The sequence below is a fragment of the Podarcis vaucheri genome (assembly GCF_965113315.1).
Source record: "Podarcis vaucheri genome assembly, chromosome: 11".
In the NCBI taxonomy this organism is placed as follows: domain Eukaryota; kingdom Metazoa; phylum Chordata; class Lepidosauria; order Squamata; family Lacertidae; genus Podarcis; species Podarcis vaucheri.
In genome coordinates, this window is record NC_138749.1 from 18,357,051 (window position 1) to 18,384,084 (window position 27,034).

General features: G+C 38.3%; 1 protein-coding gene across 3 annotated transcripts in view; it reads left to right on the forward strand.

Moving 5' to 3' along the window:
- NIPBL (NIPBL cohesin loading factor) overlaps positions 1–27,034 on the forward strand; it is a 124,647-nt gene that overhangs the window by 60,691 nt on the left and 36,922 nt on the right. For 2 of the 3 annotated variants that reach the window (XM_082241724.1, XM_082241723.1), the window contains exons 7-11: positions 1,354–1,505; positions 2,779–2,872; positions 12,919–13,551; positions 20,753–22,261; positions 25,129–25,311. In XM_082241724.1, the coding sequence (XP_082097850.1) occupies positions 1,354–1,505; positions 2,779–2,872; positions 12,919–13,551; positions 20,753–22,261; positions 25,129–25,311 (2,571 nt within the window). The remainder of the gene's footprint in view (positions 1–1,353; positions 1,506–2,778; positions 2,873–12,918; positions 13,552–20,752; positions 22,262–25,128; positions 25,312–27,034) is intronic. The other variant, XM_082241725.1, reaches the window with a different exon arrangement.

The following is a 27,034-nucleotide window of genomic DNA, read 5'->3' on the forward strand; positions in this document are numbered from 1 at the left end:
TAAAGTGGTGCTTCAGGTTAAGAACAGTTTCAGATTAAGAACAGAGCTCCGGAACGAATTAAGTACTTAACCTGAGGTACCACTGTATAAACTGCAGTAAGTGGAAAACTTTAATCTTCAGAATAATTAATTTTATAACTATGAGCCAAAGCTTAAAGCTTGAAGACACAAATTAGTTATGTCAGACCTTTATTTTAACAGTGTTACTATTAACAGAATTGTAAGTAAAACAACAGCAATTTTAATTACAATTCTGTAACTTTATATTATTATATTAATTATATTATTATATAATTATTATTATACCCTGTGTTTCTGGGGGGCTTCTGACACATATAAAAACATAGTAAAACAAAAGCTGGTGCAACGAAAGTATAGGCTGCAAACAGGTGATTTTTTAAAAAAAAATATTCAAAACAATTCCAATACAAATTTGTACTTTATATGCTGTTCCTGATCATATGTTGCACACAAACATTAAAGTGTACATGTCAGCAATGGATGCAAGATTTTAAATGTGCATGGAATGTTGTCATGCACTTCAGTTATATGGTGAAATAACAAAGAACAGAGTTCCAGTTTGGGTGAAGATAGAATATGTGTTTGCTACAAAAATAGGAAAGTGGCTTAAACAGTTATATGTGTATGAGAGGGTAAGGGATGGAAGTGGGGAAAAGCTCATATTTTCCATTTAATGAGTGGGGAGCAGTGCTTGTGATCCAGAATGCTACAGTGGAGGCCTAAGTGCAGTGGAGAAACTCAAAATAGAGTTGCTTTGGGTCAAAGAAGGGTAGAATGAATGGCAAGGTCAGGGAAACTGAGAAGACAGCAAAAGGGAAAGGTAGAAATGCTAATGATTACCTCTCCAAAGCAGGGAAATAGCGTAGGAATGGACTTCCTGGGATTCACTGTGACTCAAGAGTTAAGGGTTGGGGTTCTTTTTCAAAGTTTTTGAAGCAGTGAAATACTATATATTGTATTGTCATACACTCTTGAGTTTCTTGACATCAAGAGGATGCCAAGGATGACTGCAAGGCAGAACACCTTAGTAACCATTAAGCAGATGGAATTGACATACAGAAAAAAGCCACAACTCTCCCATGTGTCACAGGTGCATTGGAGTCAAAGTCTGTGTAGAGCTTAGGCAAAATTTAGTTTAGGAACCATGTTCATCTAGTCAATCTTAGAATTTGTGGAGTACTAGTTCTCAAAATCTGATCTCTGAAATATGTTTTTAGTTAAAGAAAACATAGAAACCACACTGATTAAATATAAATATAAAATCTGTTATTGAAAAATTATGCTAGAAAATATTTAAACGTATGCATTCACTCTTATCTTCTCTTATTTCAGCTTCAGTATCCAGTCCCATTGGGATGAGGAATATACATGAAAATAAAGTTACAAGTCAGTTGTCAGGCAATTCAGCTAATCACCATGCTGATAATTCTAGACATGGCTCAAGTGAAGACTACCTGCAAATGGTGCACAGAATAAGCAGTGAAGTATGTAACAAATCATTTTAATGTTTTATAAACCTTAAGGCACTGTTCTCTGAAAATAAATAAATAAATGTGTGTGTGTGTGTGTGTGTGTGTGTGTATCATCTATTGTGAGTGAGTGTGTGTGTGTGTGTGTTAGGTACCTATGCTGTATATTAATTTTTGAAAGATGGAAAATTTTGTGCATATAGTTAAAACTTTAGCACAACTTCAGACTTTGTCTCCACTCTGATTTTATAAATTAGTTCACTGAAAATGATAGAGAGCAGTAGAAACATTGCCTTTGGGTGCTTTTGTTTAATACTGTACTTGAATGACAAATATTTTATGGTAAAGCATTCCTGTATTACTTTTGGTCAAGTAACCTACAAAATGAGATTAGTATTGCTGATCGATGGTTTTTAAAGGAATACTTAAGCTTGTGTGATAACTTGTTGAATTCTTAGTTCCTCACACTTCCTGGTATGTTTCACATATTTTGAAAGCTTTTTTGGGTGCAGGGAGGGCATGATGCAATGTGAAACTGTTTTCAGGGTCTCAGGGAAATAGCTCCACATTGCATTTACTTTGAGAATGCATCACTGTAGCCCTAAACTGTTGATGGTGAGCCAGAGCTATTTCATTCCCCTGGATGTGAGAGAAATAGAGTATCCCTCCTCGTCCTCTTGTAGTACTAGTTTTCCTCCCCTACTTCCTCCAAGCTCTTAAAAAAAGCTGGAGAAAGAGATGGAGGAGTGTTTTCTTCTCAATTGAGATTAAGTTTTCTAAGAAATGTTTTTCTCTTTAGCCTATGATTTGAACCACAAAATTTAGTAATGCTTTGTTCATAATTCTTAACTTTAATAGCTCGATTGTACTACTATATGATGAATGCTTTTATTTTCATATACAGTGGTACCTTGGGTTACAAACACCTGGGGTTACAAACACTTCAGGTTACAGACTCCGCTAACCCGGAAGTAATACCGAGTTAAGAACTTTACCTCAGGATGAGAACAGAAATCGCATGCCAGTGGCGTGGCAGCAGTGGAAGGCCCCATTAGCTAAAGTGGTACCTCAGGTTAAGAACGGTTTCAGGTTAAGAACAGACCTCTGGAACAAATTAAGTTCATAACCAGAGGTACCACTGTTAAATGAAGTCCTTGCTGTTGCTAATATGTGGCATGATAGAGAAATTGCACTGGTAATTATTCTTGTGGCAACTTCATAAAAAGCAAAAACTGGAAGTCATTGAAAAAATTGCTCCTTTCTAATAATCCACTAATATGATCCCTAGGAGGGTGATTCTTCAGTAAGGAACACTGCATCGTTTTCCTTGAGATCACCACAGTCCGTATGTTCTCCTGCTGGAAGTGATGGAACCCCTAAAGGTAACTGTATGGCTCTTTGATACTGTTGTAGATAAGAAACCTAGATCTGTGCCAAAAGTTCAGGATAAAGAAAGTTCAGGACAGAAAACTTGTGGATTCCTAACAAGAACATGACTATGTTAGATGAAAGGATAACTCAACAATAACTTTTGATACACTTTGAAAATTGACAGTCTTTCAACACATTGCCCACATGGAGGGCTAAAGTGTGTTTCAAGAGAGAGGCTGTTTCACTGTATCATAGTTTGTAGTTTATTTCTAAGAAAATATAAATAATATGGCACATTTATTCTGGAAATTCCTGATTACCTTCTACATAAAAAAACCTCCAGGTTTCAGATTCATAACTGTTTATACCTTTCATAACACACATACTGCTTAGAGTTTTGGCCTATCAAGCAGAATGCAGCTTGCAAAGCCATCTGTTTTCCCTCCTTCCCTCCCTCTTTTCTTTTTATTTTACAGTGATGGGAAGGGCTTGGAGGGCCACCTGGTCAGATGCCTATAACTTAATAATAATAATAATAATAATAATAATAATTTATACCCCGCCCATCTGGCTGGGCTTCCCCAGCCACTCTGGGCGGCTTCCAAAAGAAATATTAAAATACTATGATACATCAAACATTAAAAGCTTCCCGAAACAGGGCTGCCTTCAGATGTCTTCTAAAAGCCTGGTAGTTGTTGTTCTCTTTGACATCTGGTGGGAGGGTGTTCCACAGGGAAGGCGCCACTACCGAGAAGGCCCTCTGCCTGGTTCCCTGTAACCTGACTTCTCACTGTGAGGGAACCGCCAGAAGGCCCTCGGTGCTGGACCTCAGTGTCTGGGTAGAACGATGGGGGTGGAGACGCTCCTTCAGGTATACTGGACCGAGGCCGTTTAGGGCTTTAAAGGTCAGCACCAACACTTTGAATTGTGCTCGGAAACGTACTGGGAGCCAATGTAGGTCTTTCAAGACCGGTGTTATGTGGTCTCTGCGGCCGCTCCCAGTCACCAGTCTAGCTGCCGCGTTCTGGATTAGTTGTAAATGAATCCTTTAAATGAAGCCTTTTCCAATATGCCTTTTACTACAGCTCCCATCAGCTCTAATCATCATGGTCAGTGGTTGGAGTTGATGGGAGTTTTAGTCTATAACATCTGCAGGGCACCAGGTTGGGCAAGTCTGGCTTTAGTGGGTCACAGGTTTTGCAGGCCTGCCTCACAGAGTTGGACACTGAAAAAATAAATATCAGGATTCTTTACCTTACTTCCTGCCCTCAAAAATTGTTAGTCAAGCTTGGTCAACACTAATTCCTGATGAAACTGAAAATCCAAAAAGTTGAAAAAACAATTCCAATTAGAAGTTTCAAAAAACTAAGAACATGTACCTTTTGTCAGTACATGTTCATTATGTACTTTCTTCTTCATGATACCATTAATTTTTTAGTCACATTGTTGGGAAAGAAACATGTTTAGACCACTTGTTGGCTTAATAGTTTAGCTGAGCTCAGATATATAGTTAGCTGCTGTACAACCTGAAGAATTTATAATATTTGGTTACATCTTTTGTTGAATGCAACTCCTCTTTCTTTCCTTTACATCATAAAGATATGTCTTCTATGTACATTAATGTGTTTGAATGTGTGGCAGACTGCTTTCTAATATTTTCTGAAGCTACAGAACTCCAGTACTGCCTGTTTTAAATAAAACCTTTATCTCTATTGTTGATGTATAGTGCTATAATCCCCCCCCATAGTATTGCTGCCCTTCTACCAGTGTTAATTAATTTTTGTGATGATAGATAAAGCTCCTTTTATCCTTGGCAGCTAAATGTATCACGAAATAAAAAGGTCACCCGTCCAATCTAGGCAAGGAGAAGGGTGTTCCATAACATGAGAATCCAACACCAAGAGCATGTTTTGTTCTTCATCCTATTTATTTTCAACCTGTTTAGTGACAAGATGTACACTCTTAATGTACCTGCTCCTTCAGAGGGAATTAAGAGTGCTAGTAAGGGGCAGATTGAGCTGACCGTAGATATTATTACTGGACAAAGAAGGCAGGCTTTAGATAATACCAGTCAGATTTAGATAGTATCTAAAAAGAAATTATTCTGTGTTTATAATGTTTATGTTTTTATTTATAATCTGCACTTTCATAAAATATAGCAGGGTAGATTACAACACACAAAATATGATGAAATCGATCTTAAAAACAGACATAAAGCATAATTTAAAATATCAACAGATACTGGTTGATTAAAAAGAAAAAATCAGCCTGCCTAAACAGTACTGTTTTCAGAATACTTCTGAAGGCAGGCGGGAATGGTTCTCCTTGAACTGCTACAGGTGTGCAGTTTTACAGGACAGGGCCTCCCACACTAAAGGCTTTGACTCCTAGTGAAGGCCAAATCTGTTGAGGCCCTCCGTACCTCCGTACCCTGTGGAATGATGAGATGCAAAGGGCCGTTGACACAATTTTTACCAAGTTAACTCAAAGCGACTTACCATATATAAACAAATGCATACATTAAAACTGGAATAAAAAAAACCCCAAAAATATGAAAGTCAGTTTTTCAAAAGCTGGGGAAAAAAATCCCACCCATTCAAGAAAGCCATAGATAATTAAAAGCCAAATGCCTTTTTATTTTTTTTTGGCTGGCGCCTAAAGATATGTGATGATAGCACCAACTGAGTTTCTCTGGGGAGAGCCTTCCACAAGTGAGGAACTACTACTGAGACGGCCCATTCTCATGATTCCACTCTCTGGACCTCCCATGGATCAGGGTGGATGGGTGGGTACCTGAAGAAGGGCCTCAGATTATGATTACAGGTTCCATGTCAGTACATATGGGGAAAGATGGTCCTTAGTCACATAAAGCTTTATAGGCCAAAACCAGCACTTCAAATTGGGCCTGGAAACTAATTGGGAGCAAGTAAAGTTGGGTCAGGATTGGTTTTATGGGCTCAGATTGTTGTGCACTTGTGAGCAAATTGGTTGCTAAATTGTGCACCAGTTGCAGTTTCCAAACTGCATTCAAAGGCAGCCCCACAAATAATGCATGGTAGTAATCTAATGTATAGGTCACCAGAGCATATATAACAGTAGTTGGACTAAAGGTAAAAGGTAAAGGACCCCTGGACGGTGAAGTCCAGTCAAAGGTGTCTATGGGGTGCAGCGCTCATTTCTTTTCAGCCAAGGTAGCCGGCATTTGTCTACTTGCACTGGTGTGCTTTCGAACTGCTATGTTGGCAGAAGCAGGGACAGAGCAATTGGATCTCACCCCATTGTACGGATTTGAACCACCGACCAACCGATCGGCAAGCCCAAGAAGCTCAGTGATTCAGACCACAGTGCTACCCGCTGTTGGACTATCCATGTCCAGATAGGGGAGTAACTGGACCTCCTGTTGAAACTGATGGAAGCAGCATGACCAAGACCACTTGAGCCTCAAGTGACAGTAATGGATCCAGAAGTACCACCAAGCTATGTACCTGCTCCTTCAGAGGGAATGTAACCTTATCCAGAACAGGTTACCTCCCATTCACCAGTCTAGGGAGCCATTCACTAATGGTGCCTCAGTCTTCTCCGGATTGAGCTTCAGTTTATTGGCTCTCATCCAGTCTAGTAATGAGGCAAGACATTGGTCCAACATATCCACTGCTGCAGCTGAAGATATAAAGAAGATGAGCTGTGCATCAATAGCATATTGCTGATAATGTACTCAAGACTTGAGATGACCCCACTCAGTGATTTCCTGCAGATGTCGAACAACATGGGGGATTAATCTGAATTCTGTGGAACCCCATATTGAAGACTCCATGGGACCGGATGACACTCCCCAAGCACCATCTTCTGGAAACAATGATCCAAGTCGTATTGGAACTACTACACAGTGATGCCACCTACCCCCCCCCCCGACTCAGACAGCCATTCCAGAAAGATAACGTGGTCAGTGGTATTGAAAGCTGAGAGTGGGCACACACACTCCTTTCTTCCAACAGAAGTCAAAATACAGGATGACCAAAACAGTTTCCATCAGGATCCCTAAGTCTCAAAGGGCAGACTATCTTAATCGCTCCCCCACCCTTGCAGTGGGGATACTGCTAGCTTCACTAGGAAGTCTAATCTTCACTAGGAAGTGGTCTGACCATGACAACAGAGTCACAGAGACACCCACTCTACACCACCCCTCTCCCCACTTGGAGCAAAGACAAAGTAAAGGGTATCCGAGACAGCTGTCATGGAGGCCATGAAATTGTGAGCTGCTCCAGCTGCAGGCTTGACATGGTTGCTGAAATCACCCAGAATTATTTTCTGGGATTCCTACAACACCACGCTCAAGACTTGCTCAGTCATTGCAGCTTGGTGGGTGGTACAACAACAACATGCCTAATGTGTCCCTAAGTCCCAGAGTCAGATGCAGACCGTCTGGTCCAGCCCTGGGGTATAGAGATTTCCTGATGAAGGAGAATGAACTTTGGTGAACCACAGTAATCCCATCTCTCTAGCCTGGGTTGGTGAGGCACTGAGTACACAGTGGGACAGAACTGGGAAAGATATAGCTCACCCTTCTTTCCTGCTCACACCTTATTGCGAAAAGGATTTTGTGGAGTTGGAAAATATTCAGAAAAGGGCAACCAAAATGATCAAGGGAATAGAGCAAATCCTCTATAAGGAAAGGTTGCAAGTTTTGGGACTTCATAGTTTGCAGAAAACGCGACTAAGTGGTTACATGATAGAAGTTTATAAAATTAGGCATGGCATGGAGAAATTGGATAGAGGAAAGTTTTTCTCCCTCTCTCATAACACTAGAACTTGTAGACATACAAAGAAGCTGAATGGTGGAAGATTCAGGAAACGTAAAAAGAGTACTTCTTTACATATTGCACCATTAAACTAAGGAATTAACTCCTACAGGAGGCAGTGATGGGTATCATCTTGGGTGGCTTTAAAAGAGGATTTGACAATTTCAGGAGAGGGAGTCAGTAGAGCTTTCAATGGCTACTAGCTATGATGGCTAGTGCCATCAGTAATGGTTATGAATACTAGTTTTTGGAAACCACAGGAGGGAATGGTGCTCTTGTGCTTGGGTCCTGCTTGTTGGTTTCCCACAGGCATCTGATTGGCCACTGAGAACAGAATGCTGGACTAGATAGGTCATTTAACTGATCCAGCAGGCTCTTCTTATATTCTTTTTTCTTGGTAATGCACACCCTGGTCAGCACCTTTATCAACAATTAGATCATGTGTGAGCATGGTCTTATTATTCATTAACCTAGAATTTAGCAACAGCACCACTTAGCTATTGAGCACAGTGGATGAGCACCCAACCGTGTCATGGGGTTGTGGAGAGGCAGATACAAGCACCAGATGCAAGTTGTCTCCATTATCTGCACCCTTTGTGATGCCTACCATTCCCTTCGATTCCCATTATTAAATGGTGCATGTTTATTCCATGCTTTTAAAAAGTATGTTCTTTGCCTTAGTTTGTTTAACTGATACTTCCTGAGAAGTGGTTGAAAAATGGAATAGTTGTGATTTGATACCAAGTTCCAGCATTAAATGTCCTGCTATTTGACATCCAAGAATAGGTGGACACTAGATGAAGAAACAAAGCCTAAATAATCACAAGCTAATCAAATGGTTAGCATTTGTCCTAACATATTTGCAGATCTTGCATGATAGGAGCCATATATGTTGATCATATTTTACAGTTGGCATTAGAAGAAGCTTAATGGGAATGGATAACCACTACTTTGCTTGTAGGTGGCAGACAATCTTTTTTCTGCCACCAAAGGCTTGAATATTAGTTTAAATTTATATCACCCTTTTGTTGCACTGTATTAGACCAAAGACATGCCTTTAATACCATTATTTTTAAAAATGGCAGGCTTGTTCTTACCCCTAAAACATTAGTGTGTGTGTGTTTGTGTGTGTGTGTGTGTGTGTGTGTGTGTGTGTGTGTATTCATTCATCCACGCCTGGTTGGCTCTTTCAACAATATAGTGGTACCTTGTGTTACGTACCGTCCCCCTTACAAATGCTGCAGGTTATGTACTCTGCTAACCTGGAAGTAAGTGCCCCTTGTTGTGACCTTTGCCCCGGGCTGTGAGTGGAAGTTGCGCTCCGGCGGCACGACAGCAGTGGGAGGCGCCATTAGAGAAAGCCCGCCTCATGTTACAAGCGGTTTCCTGTTACGAATGGACCTCCGGAACGGATTAAGTACGTAACACGAGGTACCACTGTACTTCTGTTCTGTTTTAATAATTCGTTACTGGTAAGTAATTTCTATTTCAGAAATTAGATCTATTCCTGATCATTCTTGAAAAGTAAAAGTGTTGATGCCAACAAACCAATTTTTTGACTTTAAGAATGTTTCCGTTTGTCCTGATCCAGGGAAAATTCTGAAACAGACTTCTGTATGTTTATGTTATGCAGAGGCTCATCCAGGCTCACTCAAACTGGCTGAATGAATTTTTATACACACACTAGGATGTGGATGTTCACTGAGGCACCACTTGCTATGCGTGACTAATTTTCTGTGGGTAGAGCTGGAACCAGGGCCTTTCGCTCTTGTGTTTCCTTTTTAAGGAAAGTTTGAATTGGTTAACCAGTGTATGAAGACTGATAGCAAACTTTAAATGCTTATTGATTTTGTTTCAACCCTAGAGTGGCATTAAGTTTATAATACGCTACCTTGTAAATTAGATCTTTACAGTGTCTGTTATGCTGCATGTATGTTGCAGAGATGATCCGTTCTCTAGCTCCATATTATCGTCAAGTGTATTTAAACTGGTATGCCTTGAATTGGAGGCAAGGTTGACTAGATTGATAATCTCCATAAGGTTTGTATTCTTCAAATCTGCTGATCTTCTAGAATTTCTAGACTGGTGGAAACCATTCTGCCTTGGAAAAAGTTGTTAGGCACGGAATAAGAAAATCAACGCTTTGAAGTAGAAGATGGACCTTTTCAATGAACTTATATTTTTACGTGGATACTTTTGAACTGGTCTTTGGCCGTAATAAATTATTATTATTATTATTATTATTATTATTATTATTATTATTATTATTATTATTAGTATTACTTGGAGACATTAAATATTGCCCCTAGAAGTTTCTGGCTTGCCTGAGGACCACTTAGTTATTAATACTAAATAAATTTTGTTATACTTTACTTCCAAGTTCTTAAAAAAAGTACTTGTACTAATATAACTGAGAAGGCATTTAACTGACTATAGAATAATAACTCATTTAACTCTATGGAATAATAGTTTTGGGGTCATCTGTACTTGGACAATATACTCACTGAAACATATTGTAATAGTTTGTGTGACTAGTGACTCCTCAATACTAAATCAACAAAGTTTTTATTCTTTCATTCATTGCCATGCAGAAAAGCTGACATGTTTTGGATTCCAGTGTGTTGTTACATGGGGTATTCATTGTTCTATATATACAAGTCTGTAAATTAATTTCCGGATACTAGGTGAGGGCTTGAAAAGTCCCTTCCAACTGTGACCAGTCCCATCTAAAGGGGGAAAAGAAAAATGAAGGCACCATCTGGAGTGATTTGTTTCTTCAATTAGTGGAAATACCTCATGTAGTGGCAAAACTTACACTTTTAGGATCCCCAAATATGTACTATATTGTCATATTTTTATGGATGAGGAAACATCACAGTGAAGGTGAATTTCAACTATAGAGACTACAGAATATTTGCTTAATAGAGGTGAAGCACCATCCTGAGACTCACAGGATCATCTTAAGAGAAGACTTATTAGTACTTTGGGGGAAAGAAGCATAAATACCAAAGTGATGTAGATTTACTACCAGACTAGTGGATTATCTGTTAGCAAGCAAACTGATGGAGCAGTGAGCCTTTGCAAGTTTTGGATTGTTCCCGAACCTGAAAGTTGCTGATACCAAAGAAGCTGAGTCACCTGTTGTTGGATGTATTGAGGCTGCAAATGAACATGAGGCTAGAGAAGCAATTGAAAATGTCCCTGCTCATGGGAGAGTGCTTGGTTAAGGATAAATCACTCATAGACGCTATCAGACAGATCATGCTGCCTAGTGAAAAATCTGAAAAAGGGGTCTCTTGCATCTCTGTAGAGTATACTTGTAAGTTTGAGTTGATGCCTGGTCATCAACGCAATCCAAATTTCTGCAAGCCCCACCTACAATCATCTGCAAAAGCATTCTTCAGAAGACAAGACTGTTTATAACCATCCAACATTCAGCAAAATTCTCTACTGGTAACTTAAATAATAAATATTGCAAAACATCTCAGAGTTAGATGGAACCTGAGTCAAATAGCCCAACTCCCTTTCTGGTAAAAGATAACTGTATGTAAAGCATCCTTATTTGATGCTTATCATTGAAAAATAATAATAATAGGAGAGGAATTCTTCAATCTTCCTGTGCAGCTTTTTCAATTGCTGGATTTATTGTATCACAAAGTAGCAGTAAGGATCCCTAATTAAAAAAAAGCTAATTGCTTTCTGAGAATGAGTTCATATAAGTGCTTTGAGTGCTGTTATATTAAATAGTGTGTGTTTATCTGATGTTCTAACTGTGCACCTTCTCAGATGTACTTAAAAAACCACACACCCTAAGATGTAGAGCAAAATTTAGAATGTATATGGTGATTCCTGAAGTTCAGCGCTAGTTGGTAATCCCTGTGACACTTTCCCCTGGGGCTGCAAGCCCTTTTTGCAGCAACAGTGCTGCCCTAGAGAAGTAAATGATTCCTTTGGAATATAGAGTTTGGGGCATTACAGATTAATCACTATTAATAGATTGCGTCTCATGCAGAAACATGCTATCAAGGCTCACAAATTTACAGGCTGGAAGAAATGCTGGAAAATGGCAGTAAATAACTGCAAAAATGCAAAGGGAAAGAAGATGAATAAAGCACACACAGAGAGGCAGAGATCCATGTTTTTAATGTGGACTCGTATTTTAAATGTAACATTATTACATTACTTACATAAACCTGAGGACCTAAGTAATTTGAGTTTGAATATGACTTCTGTTAGTTACTTCACAGAATGTGACCTATCTGCTACTGTGTTAAAGCATTCAGTTGCTGGCAGTACCATGAACTACTACAAATTCTCTATCACTGTGCTTCACTAGCTGAAAATACAGCAGTGGCATACAATTTAATCACCTTTTCTACCTCTGTACTTAAGTAGAGGAAGAACCTTATATGAGGAAATTATTGTGGATGTTAAACTTTGTGTGTTACTTCAGACACTTTTTAGATAGCACAGGAGGGTAGTGGGTAGTGTGTCAGTGCAAATGAATGCTTTTAATTAGTATAGGATGTAATGGCAAATGGACTTTACCAACATCTTTCACATAACTGGGCAATCTTGGGGGTGGGGGGTTAGTTAACAAACAATAACAGTAGGCAACATGGCAAAAGAAATACTTCCAGCTGTTTGTAAGTAGAAAATGCATTGGTATGTAAAAATTATGCCAGACTCATGTGAGAGGCCTGTTCCAGTTGCTGAAAGAGGCAAAACCAGCTAATCTATTAGAGTCATTTTCCTTTCTCAGATCCTTAAGAGTAGGGAACTTGCATGACGCTGCATGTGTGTATGTGTGTATGGATGTGTGTTAGTTGCAGTCCGATTTGCCTGTCTACAGCTCATTATTTTGGGCTTTGATCACTGGACTCTAGTGAGAAGCTAGCTATCTTTAAACTTTGTTCTCCCCTATGGCCTTGGATGCATTTTGATTAACTCCATTCTTTAATAGTTGAAGCCCTGCCCTGGTTGAGCACAGTCCCAAAATGGTTTCTACCTCTTGGTACCTCTCATGTTAGATGTGGATTGCTAAATTGCTAGGAGCTATAGGCATCTTTTACTGCAGATATTATAGGTGGGTTGTAGTGAATATTACAGACCTCAATATTCCTCTAAACTGAGTTTTTGCCATTTTGTAAGTGCAAATACCTGTACAAGTACAAATTACTAATAAAGACTATTTTTGTGTGCTTTCATAGAAATGTGAACCAACATAACTGTTCAGTTTTTCTGAATTATTATTCTAGGATCAAGACCACCTTTAATACTTCAGTCTCAGCCTCCACCTTACTCATCACCTAGAGATGTTCCCCCAGACATATTATTAGATTCTCCTGAAAGAAAGCAAAAGAAACAAAAGAAAATGAAGTTAGGCAAGGATGAAAAAGACCAGACTGAAAAAGCTGCAATGTATGATATCATTAGCTCTCCATCTAAGGACTCTACTAAACTTACGTTAAGACTTACTCGTGTAAGATCTTCAGATATGGACCAGCAGGATGATATGCTTTCTGGTTTGGAAAACAGTAACGTGTCAGAAGGGGACATTTCCTTTAATGTGCAGTATCCAGGACAGACTTCTAAAACACCAGTTACTCCACAGGATATTAATCGCCCATTAAATGCTGCTCAGTGTTTGCCGCAGCATGAACAAACAGCATTCCTTCAGGCACAACAAGTGCCTGTTTTACAACCGAACACTTCAGTTTCTGCAAAACAACCTCAAAATCCTTTGGTACAGACGCATCAACAGGTTTCACAACATGGAACTATCACGCCATATGATGAAGTAGAATTGGATGCATTGGCTGAAATTGAACGGATAGAACGGGAATCAGCTATTGAAAGGGAACGGTTTTCAAAAGAAGTGCAAGACAAAGGTAAAACTGTTGCGTATGTGCTGTATTTATATTTAATCAAATTTCCTATCTCCTAGAAGTCCTTGAAAATAAACCATAATCTCCATATAAAGTCACATTCTTAGTACAAAGTTGGTGATTAGTGGTGTCTGAATATTTAGAGAACAAACTTGTAGTGTGACAAATCTCTCTTAAACCAAAAAGGAATACAATTTAGGTTGTAATCTTGTGTATACTCACTTGGAGATAAGTGCTACTGAACCCAACTGGATTGACATAGGATAGGGCTGTTTACTGTAACTTGCATTTCTCTTCTCAAGAGTAGAGCAAGGGATAAGGGAAAAGCTTTGTAATTGATGATAGCCACTTTTTGCAGCATTCATCCTGTAATGCATTTGTTAAGGTGGGCAGACTTTCAGCTTGCAGGATCTGGTTTTTGTGTGTGTATATTTGCCAGAGCCAGTTACAACATACTGGTGGTGAATCTAGCTGTAAAAAATGTGGCTGGAGCGGGACACAATTGCAGTGACCTTCCTTTATCAGTAGACATTTACATCTGAACTACACACCAGAGACTTAACATCACACAAAGATCTTGTTACAGTGATTGCATTTAGTATATTATTTTTCTAAACATCATAATCCAATGCTGCTCAATTCTCCCTTGTGCTCCCCCCTCATTACCTCAAGTGATGAGAAATAAGAAGAAAAGAAGGGAGGGAGAGAATGGAACTAATATCAATCCTGTGCTTGTTTAACCACAAATAAAACTAGTAACAGCTTTCATTATCAAAATAACAGACTTGCGAACCTACTCTACTTGTAAAACTAAATTAATTCATTTTAGGAGATACATCTAATATCTATCCAATGCATATATCGTCAGAAATGTCACCAAGGTATTAGTGATTGAAAGCCATACTAGAACTAGGTTGAACAATTTCATAAAAGTAAGATAACGGATCACCAGAGTTTGTCGCCATCAGACCTGGAGAGCAATTATTTGCATGTTTACTTAGAAATGTAACTTTGTGTTCAGTTGAGCTTAGTTTCAAGTAAGTGTGCTATTCCCCCCCCCCCCGATTTTTTGTTAGTAGATAGAGTGGGAGTTATATTTAGGGGGGAAGTGGGATTTTTTTGAGGAAGGAAATGGAAGAGTAGGAAGAGAAGAAGATAATATGAAATAGGCAGCTCCTAAGTTGGCACAAGTTTAGCTCTGTCACCAAGAGGGTAGAACTACATGCACTTTGGGCAAGTCATTGGTGGGGAGGCGGGTGCAATGAGAGGAAAAGTTTATGGGCAGCACCTCTCAAATAGAACAAATGCTCAAATTTCATCACAATTAAGGCTGCAGGCACAGCTCTCCAACTTCTCCAGGCTAATGCAAGGCAAACTTTCTCCTTGCAAGGGGGAGAAGATATGGAGGCAAAAGAGGGAAAACAGCTGTGGCTCCTGCATATGGATTCTCACTTCTGTTCTACGAATGGATGCTTAACATGCTTGGGAATGAAAGGGGAATTTGATCAAATAGTTGCTCTCACCTCAGAATTTTGCTAGTTGGTACCCCAAGCAATTTTTTTGTCTCCATCTGGGCTGCTAACTTTGCCTCATCAGAAGCAACTTAGTTACTCTTATTCTGGCCTTTTGAACAGGTGCAGATTCACAGTTAGGGTAAAAATGCTGCTGGACATGTGCACAAAGCAGCAATAAAAGAAAGATCATGCCAAGTCTCTCAGGGGAGACTATTGGCAGGCAAAATCATCATGATTGACATTTTACCTTGCAGTGTTCTGCTTGCCTCCACACTGAGATAATAGAAATGGCTGTTGCTGTTCAGTATGGGAATATCCATGTAGCCTACTTACATTTCATTGTTAAAGCATTTTAGCAGCATTTCCTCAACATTTGCTTCATGGAGAAATGGAAAGACAACCAAACCTACTGAATTGTTGGATAGTCAATGCTAGTAAAAGACATAGGAAAAGGGCTCCTTCTTTATTTTAAAAGTTGTCTGAACGCTAGCTTATACCTTTGAAATTCTTTTTTCCAATAGCTTGTGATACATATTTAGGCTGACACCAATAAGTTAATCACCAGTTCTAGTTGCAAACAGGGATATCTTCAAATAGCATAGAGCCATCTTAGGGTCCATTGACAAAGAGTTGCCTGCAATTTCAATTGTTATGTTTTATCCATAATTGGTTAAAATTGGACATCTTAAGTAATTTGGCAGAGCATTGCTAACATACATCACCACCAGTTTTCTAAATCTGAAATATCTAGGAGGTATAAGATATCAGTGATACCATGGTTTGTAAATACAAACACTTACATTAGTTCTTCTGAAATCAGTGTAGATGACATATTGTTTTAGCTCCATTGGTCCAGTGAAATAGTCCAATCAGCATACATGCTGCCTCTTTTTTTCTTTGAAATGATAGCTCTCAGTAAATTTTATAGCACCTGATAAGACCATGGGAAGTGCCCTTGTTTGTTGTGCCTTTGCCAGTATGGACAATGGAGGAATGTTTCCCTCTTCTGGGTTAAACCTAGAGCTGGGACAATGGATGCAATGCACACATGCCTTGCAGCTGCTGCAGATGTGGGAGAGAGGTATCAGATGCTATAGTAACAGGAATGCTTTCCATACCCTGTGAGATTGAGAAGATGTTAAATAGATGGTGCTATGGGAAGGATAGGTAGCAGGTAGAGCAGAACTTTTCAAACTGTGTGTTGTGACACATCAGCATGTTGGCTGCGGTGTGCTCGTGAATGCTCTCCGTGCTCCTACCAGGGCTGGAAAGTGGTTAGCTTAACCTCCAATTTGTTAATAAAACTGATTTACTGTGTTGCAAAATTATGCATGTCTAAAAAGTGTGTCACCAACATGAAAAGTTTGGGAGTGCCTTTCCCTAATAATCTGATGCAATCACTGTTGTGCCATTAGATAAGAATGCCATGTCCTGCATAATCTACTACAACAGTAGAGCTATATTTCAGTGATGGAAGCCCGTACCATACCAGGTCACTATTTCAGCTGTCAGAAGACACCAAGTGTGTGATACAAAGTCTAAAATTCATTTTCCCTTTAATGAAGCTTTAATCTGTTTTAATGGTTTAGCATAATTATGTTTCAAAGTGTTGATTGGCATTACTTTACTTGTATACAGATTTAGTGTTTCTTTTTTCTCTTGTAAATCTAATACTTTTACTAAATTTATCAGATCATTTTCATATGTATTCTTATAACTGGTTCAGAAACGTGTGTTACATCTTAATGTTAGTGACACAATATAAAGGTATCCTGAAATCAGCTTCCTAATCATTACAAATCCATATTTACCTTTTTTTGCTTTTTTATAAACATTTTTTTTTAAAAAAAACCATTCTGCTTTCCCCTCCCCCCAACCCATTCCCAGATATTTGGGATATGTAAACTAAAATTGCTACTGTAAAGTGAGGGTTGCGCTTTTCAAGGTATGTTGAGGAAAGCTTAACAGTCAGAACAAATCTTGTGCCCAGTTAGATATACTTAAAAGATCTAGTAGCCCAGGAGATCTGAATTATATCTGTATAATAGCAGCTTTTAGCCTTGCCACATTGTCTACTAGTGAGGGCTTGAGAAAAATGAACTGGAAGGTACCACTGTAAGTTTGATACTGTTAATTGAAAATTCATTTCCTGAATTAAAAATACACAGATCAACATCAAATTGTTTGACTATCCATCAACATTATGCATGAGTCAGTGCACCTTTTATTAATTATGTGGCTCAAGGAATGGATAATATATAAAATCTGATTCATAAATTGCAGAACATAGGATAAATTGAGATTCTGGATGATCTCAAACTGGAGGGCTGGTTGTTGTTCTTTAAGTGAGGTAAATCCAGGGGTCCGTAATGCTTGAATAGATCCTGGAGATAGTGGGCTAGGCAACATAACTCGAGCAAATAATGACAGTTTTAGGTGGGCATTGATGGACTGTGAGTCAGTATGTGTAAAAATGCATGCATTTAGAATAACATAGTTCCAAGCCACGATTGAAGTCCTGTGCTGAGATTCCTTATCCAATGAAAGGAGAAGAAATTGGTTTGACTTACGGAAATGTAGATCTGATTTAAAACAACTGAAAAGCTACATATGTCCACAACCTTTTTGAATGGTTTGATCCACCAAGTGTGTGTTGAAGTCTCCACACACCTTTCATGCACAAAGCCAGAGAGTTGCATCATCACTGTTTTAAGCTTCTTCCAGTTTTCTGTTGTATGTAGGAAATTCTATCCAAAATTCCACAAATTAAGAAATTAAGACTTCTCATAATTTCATTCTAGTATGCACATACCTGTAAGTGAACAAAAAGGAAGTGGCCATGTTTTGTGTTGTGCTGTTTTCTGTGGTGTGTTTGCCATCTTTAAATATTGAGCTTCAAGGATCTCATTTCCTAGGATTATATATTATCTGATTTCAGTCACTTTGATCTTTGATTCAATGAAAAGTCAAAGAATCTGATTACATCCTTCAGAGTTCAGAGATAATTGTTTAACTATTAACTATTTCCTTCTACTAGTGTCTCACTCCTTTTCTTATCAGGAGATGGATTTAATGCATATTTTTTAAAAGACAGTTTTATGTCCACTATTGGTAGTTTTGTAATCTAAACTAGTTGTATGCAAATGATCTATTGTAATTCTCAATCCTATTTATGGACAGAGAAATTGGGAATGGGAAAGGGGGAATAAGCATTTCATCATCTTTCTGGAGAGAGGAGAAATGGGATTAGGCTTGCCATTATGAATGTAGTTATATCTATTGAAACACAATCACAACATGTGGCTAATGAATGTGATAAATATAATTGGTAGTAGAATGTCATCCAGAGTTTACAATTTCCAAGTAATATCCAAATAATATATATCAGTTCATAACCAAACAGTTATGTAAAGAGTTACTGGTGAGGAACACCATAATAATAATAATAATAATAATAATAATAATAATAATTTTATTTATATCCCGCCCTCCCCAGCCGAAGCAGGGCTCAGGGCGGCTAACAACACTAAAGTAGTGCAACATTCTAAAAACATTATAAAAATTAATTAAAATCAAAATTGATGGCAACCATAAACTAAAGTTCTGCAGGCAGGATGCCTTTCAATGCCCAAGAAGTATTGTGGTGGGTGCTCCAACGTAACAAATTCAACAGCAATCAGCAAATAAGCAGTACAGTATATCCGGATTGGATCAACTGTTTGGAACTAGACTCTTCGTCAGCTGATAATGAAATTAAAGACTTTAATTACAATGAATGACAACAAAAATAATACTGAGCAACCTGCATATTAAATAATGAATAAATAATGAATAATTAATGCATACCAAGTAGTTTTTTTTTAAGAATATCCATACAGGTAAAAATAGTACCTGTGGATCAGAGCTCACTAATCAGTGTAGCTAACGGATACTGATACAACCGAAGTAAGAACTTATAAAGCAGTAGTATAGCTTGTTTTTCTCATTAATCCCCCCCGCTGCTGTTGCAAGAAACTGTTGACAGCCTGGCTACCATTTTGCATTCTTTACATTGCCTGGACCTAACACCATTCGAAGGCATTGTAGAAGAAAAAAGTGTTCACCACAAAAAATGGTGGAGAGCATTCAGATAAAATTTTCAAAGTGACATATTTTTCTGGGTGAAATTTCCAAATTGTTTCAGGGGGAAAAAAGGCTTTTGAGAAATTTTGGTTCAACTAAAATTGTTGTATTTAGGGATACAAACAAATGCATGCCAGGAGAACAAAAATAATGAGGTTTTAAGTGTAAAGGTGTATAATGTCTGTTTACTTTCTGATTCCCCAAGCCACTCTGCCTTGGCAAAACTCGTTCTCCTGAGGACTGTAAAAATAGGTGGGTTGTCTTGCTGACCACAAGACATGGCTGATGGTCTGAGTTCTGATTGCGGGACGATAATTTCTGTAGTCCTAAAAATCTGTACAAGAGCTATAGATTTATTAATGAATTTTGTGACTGTTGAATACTAGTCATTTATTTCTTTGGCACTATCCAATCACCCAGACACTGGCATGCTCTATGCTCAGCCAAGTAGGAGGCAGGATTTCTCTGTACAATGATTTTCTTTCCACCTTCACTTTTATAGTGCTATGGTACCTGTCTTTCAGAAATTGGGTTTTCTTCCACCTTTTCCACCCCTGCTTCAGTGGCCAGGACTAAAGAGGCCTAGTTTAGCTACCTTTAGTTTTTTAAGTTCCTTACTTTGGTGGCAGGGGAGGGTTTACTAGAGAATGATGGATGGTGTTCCTCATAGAGATGGCACTGCCTACTGGAAGGAACAGGCAGGTTCACTGAAGCCTTTTGCCTCCTCTGGTGGGAGGAGTGATCCCTCACACCAGACTGACTTTGCCTGCCTGCAGTTGGTGATGATTGAGTCTCCTTGCTCTCTGTTGAGTACTTGCCTTTTCTTGGTCTGGTGCTTTTCCTATTGTATATTTTTGAATTGGTGATGTTTTTGTTTTTATTTTTACTTTGCTTCCTCCTCTCCCCCTTTGGTGCTACTACAGTTGTTTGTTGACTTCCCTTTTGTTGCCCCAAATTGTGGGCTGTTTGTTTAGGAATAAGCAGCCACAAAACTAAAATAGAAAATGAAAGTAACCACCAGAACAGGTGAAGTCTTCGCTCAACCGCGTGGGGAGGGGGGGGGAGGGAATCAAATCCTATCATTTCCCACTGATACATTTGTAAATAAGCATTGCCTAGCAGTTCTTGCATTGGCAGGCAGCAGAGATCAGGGCTCCCCCTGGTGGATGTCAGGAATTTTGTAAAAGCTCATTGCTAACCACAAATCTTTTAGACCAAATACAGTGGTACCTCGGGTTACAGATGCTTCAGGTTACAGATGTAATTCAGAATCATATTTATTCTTCAAAGAATATTTATTTAATGAATGTTGATGAAATTTAATTATTGCCTGTTCTTGCTGGTATAGTTGGTTCTGTCTTGCTGTAGATGGTTCAAACATAATTTAGTGTCACTGTTTTGTTTTTAAATCTCAGTAGCTTTCCATAATTCATTTTAAGTTATATTGTTTTCTACAGCAGTCCAGTTATGTGTCATAGTCTATGAACATACAAAAATGCATATGTTTCATTTCCTTGATATATTCACTAAAATGAACATTTTTAATTTATTCTTTCTTTGATTTGCAGATAAGCCTTTGAAGAAACGAAAACAAGATTCCTATCCACAGGAGGCTGGAGGTGCTACTGGAGGAAATAAACCAGCTTCTCAGGAGACAGGTTCTGCAGGAAATGGGTCAAGGCCAGCCTTGATGGTTAGTATTGATCTACAACAAGCAGGACGGGCGGACTCTCAGGCAACTGCTACTCAGGACTCTGAAATCATCAAAAAGCCTGAAGAGATAAAGCAGTGTAACGATGGTTCTGTTTTTGTTCCTCAAGAGGATGTTATTGGAGTACTTAAACTAAAATCTGAAAACCACCCTGACATCCCTAGGAAAAAGTCAGATTCCGAAGGTGTAAAGGTGGAAATACAACACAGTGAAAACAAACAAGCAGAAGTGCAGCAAAATGAGAGTAAACGGATAGAAACTAAACACACTGAAAGCAAGCAGGCAGAAATTAAACATGAGAGCAAACATGAGAGTAGACAGGTGGATGTGAAACCAAATGAGAGCAAGCAGAATAATGGCAAACAGGATATAAGGCAACGACCTGAGACTCCAAAACAGAAAAATGAAGTGAGGCCAGATACTCCAAAACAGAAAAATGAAGGCAGGCCAGAAACCCCAAAGCAGAAGAATGAAGGCAGGCCAGAAACCCCCAAACACAGACATGAAAACAGGCGGGATTCTGGTAAATCATCTTCAGAAAAGAAGCCTGATATATCTAAATATAAAATGGACATGAAATCTGATCCTTCCAGAGTGAAATCTGAAAGGCCTGATGCATTAAAACAGAGGACAGATGGACGTTCAGTTTCTGACTCTCTAAGACGGGATCATGATAACCTTAAACAAAAATCTGAGGACAGGGGTGAATCAGAAAGACACAGAGGAGATTCATCCAAGCTGAGAAGACCTGAGTATTTGAGGTCTTCAAGTAAGGGCGAGCATGACTCTAAATATATCATTAAATCTGATAACACAAAACCTGAAAAACTAGACAGAAAACACAGGCATGAGTCTGGTGACTCCCGGGATAGGCTGTCATCTGGGGATCAGAGATCAAGACCTGACAGCCCTCGTATTAAACAAGAAAGTAAAAGTGATATTGGTAAATTAAGGCCAGATAGACCGGGTTTTAAATCACACAACAGTAAAGATGAACGAAGGACAGATGGTAATAAGAGCAAAATGGATAGTAACAAAGCACACACAGACAATAAAGCGGAATTTCCCAGTTATTTGTTGGGGGGAAGATCGGGGGCTTTGAAACACTTTATCATTCCAAAAATCAAACGTGATAAAGATGGTAATGTCATGCACGAAGCAAGGAAATCAGAAATTAAGGGTGAACCGAAGGACAAAGTTGAGAAGATTGGGCTTGTGGAGGATCTAAATAAAGGAGCTAAACCAGTTGTTGTTCTGCAGAAGCTTTCTTTGGATGATGTACAAAAAATTATTAAGGATAGAGAAGACAAATCTAAAAGCTCTTGTTTTAAACCTAACAAGAACAAGTCATCCAGATCAAACAAAGGTAAGTTTTCAAGTTTTTATCCATTATGTTTAGTATTGTGGTGTGTTTTATTCTAAATTTTAATTTTGGTAGAGAGGGTTTTTCTTGTTGTTGTTGTTGTTGCTGCTGTTGTTCCTAACCATGACTTTCCTAAATCAGTATGGGTAAACATATTAGGGATTGTTTTGTATTAGATTGTACTTACATAGCTTGATTATCCAAAAAGGTTGTTTAACAAAGATAAAAGTATTGTAAGTGTTGATTTTCTACCCCACAGGATAAGTACATGTTTTTATTTCAGCCTAGTTGTGGAATCGAGTTTATTATATATTTACTTGGGCGTTATTTCTTAGGGTTCCTAGCTTTCATCTTTGCTGGCAACCTGCTGCATCTTTCAGAAAAATAGTAAAATCAATACTATCTATTTTATCCAGCTAAGTATAACCAATGTGGACTTTTAATGGGTCTAAATTAGTCATGTCTTTTAATTTCATATTGGTATGACCAATATTAGCTTGGTATAATGAAACAAACATGGCTCTAAAATTTCCAGGTGTAGGCTTGTCCTAAAGTTGGAATTTCTCAGAAGGCTCCAATCTGCCTAGATTTTGGGAAATAATGATTACATAATCATTTCCCTGTTTAATACTTTACCAACAAAGTATACTTGGATCAAAACAGATAAAAGAAAACAAAGAGGGGAAAAATCATGATTTAGTAGGTTTGTGAAAATAAAACTGTATTTGGTGCTGAAAAGGCATTGCAGTAAGCACCGGCTGGAATTCTTTGAGGAGGAAGTGTGCCACTATCAAGAAGATTCTTTCACTTGTAGCCACCTGCTGAAGCTCAGTTGACAGAAGCACACAAAGAAGAGCCTCAGATGAAGATTTCGTGCTGTTTAATTCTGCATATCAACCTAAAAAGTGGAAATTAATTTGTTTTTGTAAATATTGTACAGTATAAGCAGATGATCAGCCATGTACACCTAGTTAACCATGTTCAGCTTATTTTGCATTTCTGTTCTTGTCCAGGTTGTAGCTAATTTACTCATTTCTACACATGGTAGTCCTTTCTCAGTTATTAATATCCTTTCCTTTAAAGGTTTTTGCTCAACATGATACTATTACATAGCACACACACGTGTAACTATAATTAATGCAAATTTCATATATATATATATATATATATATATATATATATATATATATATATATGCATCAATGTATTATATGTCTTTATTTCTGTAAACATTAGCTGAATGTAGAAGAGTGGCTAGCTTTCAGTCTATGTTTGGTGGCAAAATATTGAGATCTATCCTTAAACAGAGCAATTACTGTATGGTCACTGATGCTGGAACTACAACTCCCATTTTAGCATTAAAAAAAATGGCTACATTCACATGTCCATGGTAAGCTTTGTTCCTCAGCACAAGCAGGGAGGAGCAGAGTAGGTATAATGGGCTTGTGCATGGTACACCATGGTTTCTGGCTCACTGTGATATGTGAATGTTGTCATTATTGTCTGCATTTAAGACCTACAGCTGGGTTTATTTCTTGATTTCATTGTCACTTCAAAAAATGAACTATTTCCTTTCACAGATGTGCCTGAGACAATAGTAATTAAGCTGTAAAACAAGCATACTTCGATAGTTAATGTAAAGCTGGTTTATTTAAATAGCTCTTGATCTATAACTAATATCTGGGTCAGAGGCTTTAATTTGAGCACATGAACTGATTTCATGACAGATGTATTAAACATTTTAGATAACTGAACAATCTAGAGGGTGGAAGTATGCATCAGGTGGTCAAAGTGGGAGAAGAGGTGTCTGTGAGTTTTATCTCATCCTCAGTCATTTGTTCTGTTAGAGAAGGGTAATGTCTCATTTCTCATAACTGGAGAAAGATCCTTGTTTTCACAGTGGTTATGTTGCAGCTCACTGTGGATAAATAGTACAGGAGGGGAGCAGAGACTAGAGAGAATGATCTGATTTAGCAAGCATACTTTGCTTGTATTCAGTAAACAAAGTTAAAATTTTTGAAACTGCCAAGCTTACCTATTGCCTTCTTTGCATTTGACATTCTATCATTGCTCTTAATGAACATATGAAATAGAAAATTTTCCAATGCTTTCTTTTTCTGTAGGAAATTTTTCATTTCTCACATCATTTGAAGGTGACTCCCAGAAAGTCTTTATGGGGGTGGGGAGGCTCACCAAAAGTTGGAGAGAAGCACTTTTTGTGAGCAGAAACTTGTGGGAGGCACCTTCACCCAATGTTCAGCAGTTACTGTCAGCTGCTTGCAACACAGCTCACTGTGTTAAGGCTTTGCTGAGGGCAGGAGGGGGCATGTCCTTGAATTGAACCGTATTATTGATGTATTTGCCACTTGTTTGTACAGTATGCTTATTGTAAATGATGCCAGTGTATCTAAAGATGCATGTAAAGTTGCTCTGCTATAAGTTGGAAATATGCATTTTGTCAACATAACTAGCTTTTCAAAGTTGCCTTCATCTGGTTACATGCACAATCTGCTTACATATGCAAATATGAAATGGATAATGAATGGTTGCAAATATAATGTTGTGTATTGTGCTTATGAAGAGTCATGCTGAAGTAGGCTGCTTCTAAGAGGGAGATGATTTTTTAAAGTTTTATTTTTTGCAAACGAGAGCTCTTGATTGATTTGATATTTTAATTAACAATTTGTACTTTAAAGTTTGAATTAGTTATTTTTGTTGCTAATGCTGTGTGTTGCTAGTTGCTATAACTTTTTAAGTTTTAGAAACTATTGTGATACTGTGTGAAAGGACAGGTGAAAGTTCTAATCAACACATGCAAATATTAATTTGTTTTGAACCTTATTCACTCACAGTGTACTCTTCATTGATAGGTAGCATAGATCAGTCAGTGTTAAAGGAATTACCTCCAGAACTCCTAGCAGAAATTGAATCTACCATGCCTCTCTGTGAACGAGTGAAAATGAACAAACGTAAGCGTAGCACAGTAAATGAAAAACCAAAATACGCTGAAATCAGTTCTGATGATGACAATGACAGTGAAGTAGCTTTTGAAAGTAAGTAGAGTGGTGATTTCTCATTTTGATAACGGTGATATATTGTGTTAAAAATGGTTTATGGTGTCTTCGTAATCAGTCCTGCCAGATCAACAAGGATGAGGCCAGGGTAGTTCACATGGGGGGTGGGGACCAAGTAGGTGTACACATTCCCAGCATTCTGTGTTCCTCATCGAGTAACCCAGTGTCTGAAGGAAATCACTTCCTGATTCAGCATAGTAAGGAAACAGCTAAGTAACCTGCAGTGTCACATTTTGAGTACCTTAGATAAAAGCAAATAGGAGCTGAGACAGAATTTAGCTACTGGCTCTCCTTCACAAGTCTGGATGGTTTTCTTGTGTAGGGTACTGTAGACATATTGAGGAAACTATAGTAAGCTGTGTTGAGGTATGCTGGTGTAGTATGGCAACTCTTGGGGAAATAACTTAGACAAGGCATAGGCAAACTCGGCCCTCCAGATGTTTTGGGACTACAACTCCCATCATCCCTGACCACTGGTCCTGTTAGCTTGGGATGATGGGAGTTGTAGTCCCTAAACATCTGGAGAGCTGAGTTTGCCTATGCCTGACTTAGACAAAGGTCACTTAATAGGAATTCACTACAATACAGAGATAAACGTAGTCAAGGAACTCATACATGGCTCTTTTTCTTTAAACAGTAAACAAATTTATTTTGAGAACTCATCTGTGGTGCTTCAGGAAGTTGTGTTTTATAGAAAATTTAATCACCTTTAATGAACTAGTTGGGCTGAAAAAGATGGCTTACTATGTTTTCCTTCCCTTCCTAGAAACTGAGCAAAAAGTGAACAAAATGTAAAGAAACATCAGAAGAAAGGTTTTATGGTTCAGTGGAAGGGTTTGAAAAATTTTGGAGTGGAAAATAACATGCACATGCCTACTTCTGGGTTCCTGTCCTACTACTTTCATGGTGCTACAGATACGCTTTATTTACAAGAAGATAAAATGAATAGGCCCCTAAACAAAGTGTTTTGCAATTTAATTGTATTTCTAAAACAAAATTAAAAGAATTAGGGGAAAATTGAAAGTAATAATACAGATAATGGTGTCCTTGGTCTTGAAATGAAAATCAAAGTTTTAGCTAAAAAGTATACCTTTCAGTAACTGAAGCTAGAGATACACAGTTTTATACAGTCAAGGAACACTAATTTCAACCAATAGGCAATTTTTATAAAGAGTAAGAGGGAGAAAAGGCATAGGAGGGAAATTCAAACTTACATTTTGAAACTTTTCTGGAACATACTAATTTTCTTATTAAGGGAGAGGCAAAAGAAGAAAGGTTGCAGAAAGGTTGCAGAAGTTTGATGGAATAAGAGACATTAGGTCTATCAAGAAGAGGGTCAGATTAATGTAGAGTCCAGGCAGGAACATCAATATATATATTTTTAAGGCCCCCCCTCCAACTTTTGAGAGCCTGAAAAGTGAGAATCAGACATATAAACTGAACACCTGATAAGATTTGGAGCCAGGGATGAAAACGGTAAAGAAGAGAGAACATGTTTGTTTCAGTGAGCAAGAGAAATAATGTAAGTAAAGGAATTCTGCAACAGCTTCAAGGTTTCAAAGAAGTGGCTGGCACACAAGTCAGTTCTGCATGCACATCTGGGATGATGCTGCTTAATTAAAAAAAAAAAATACTACCACTAGCACTACCTCAAACAAACAAACAAAAACAACCCACACTTCAGCCTATATATTTAGCAGTG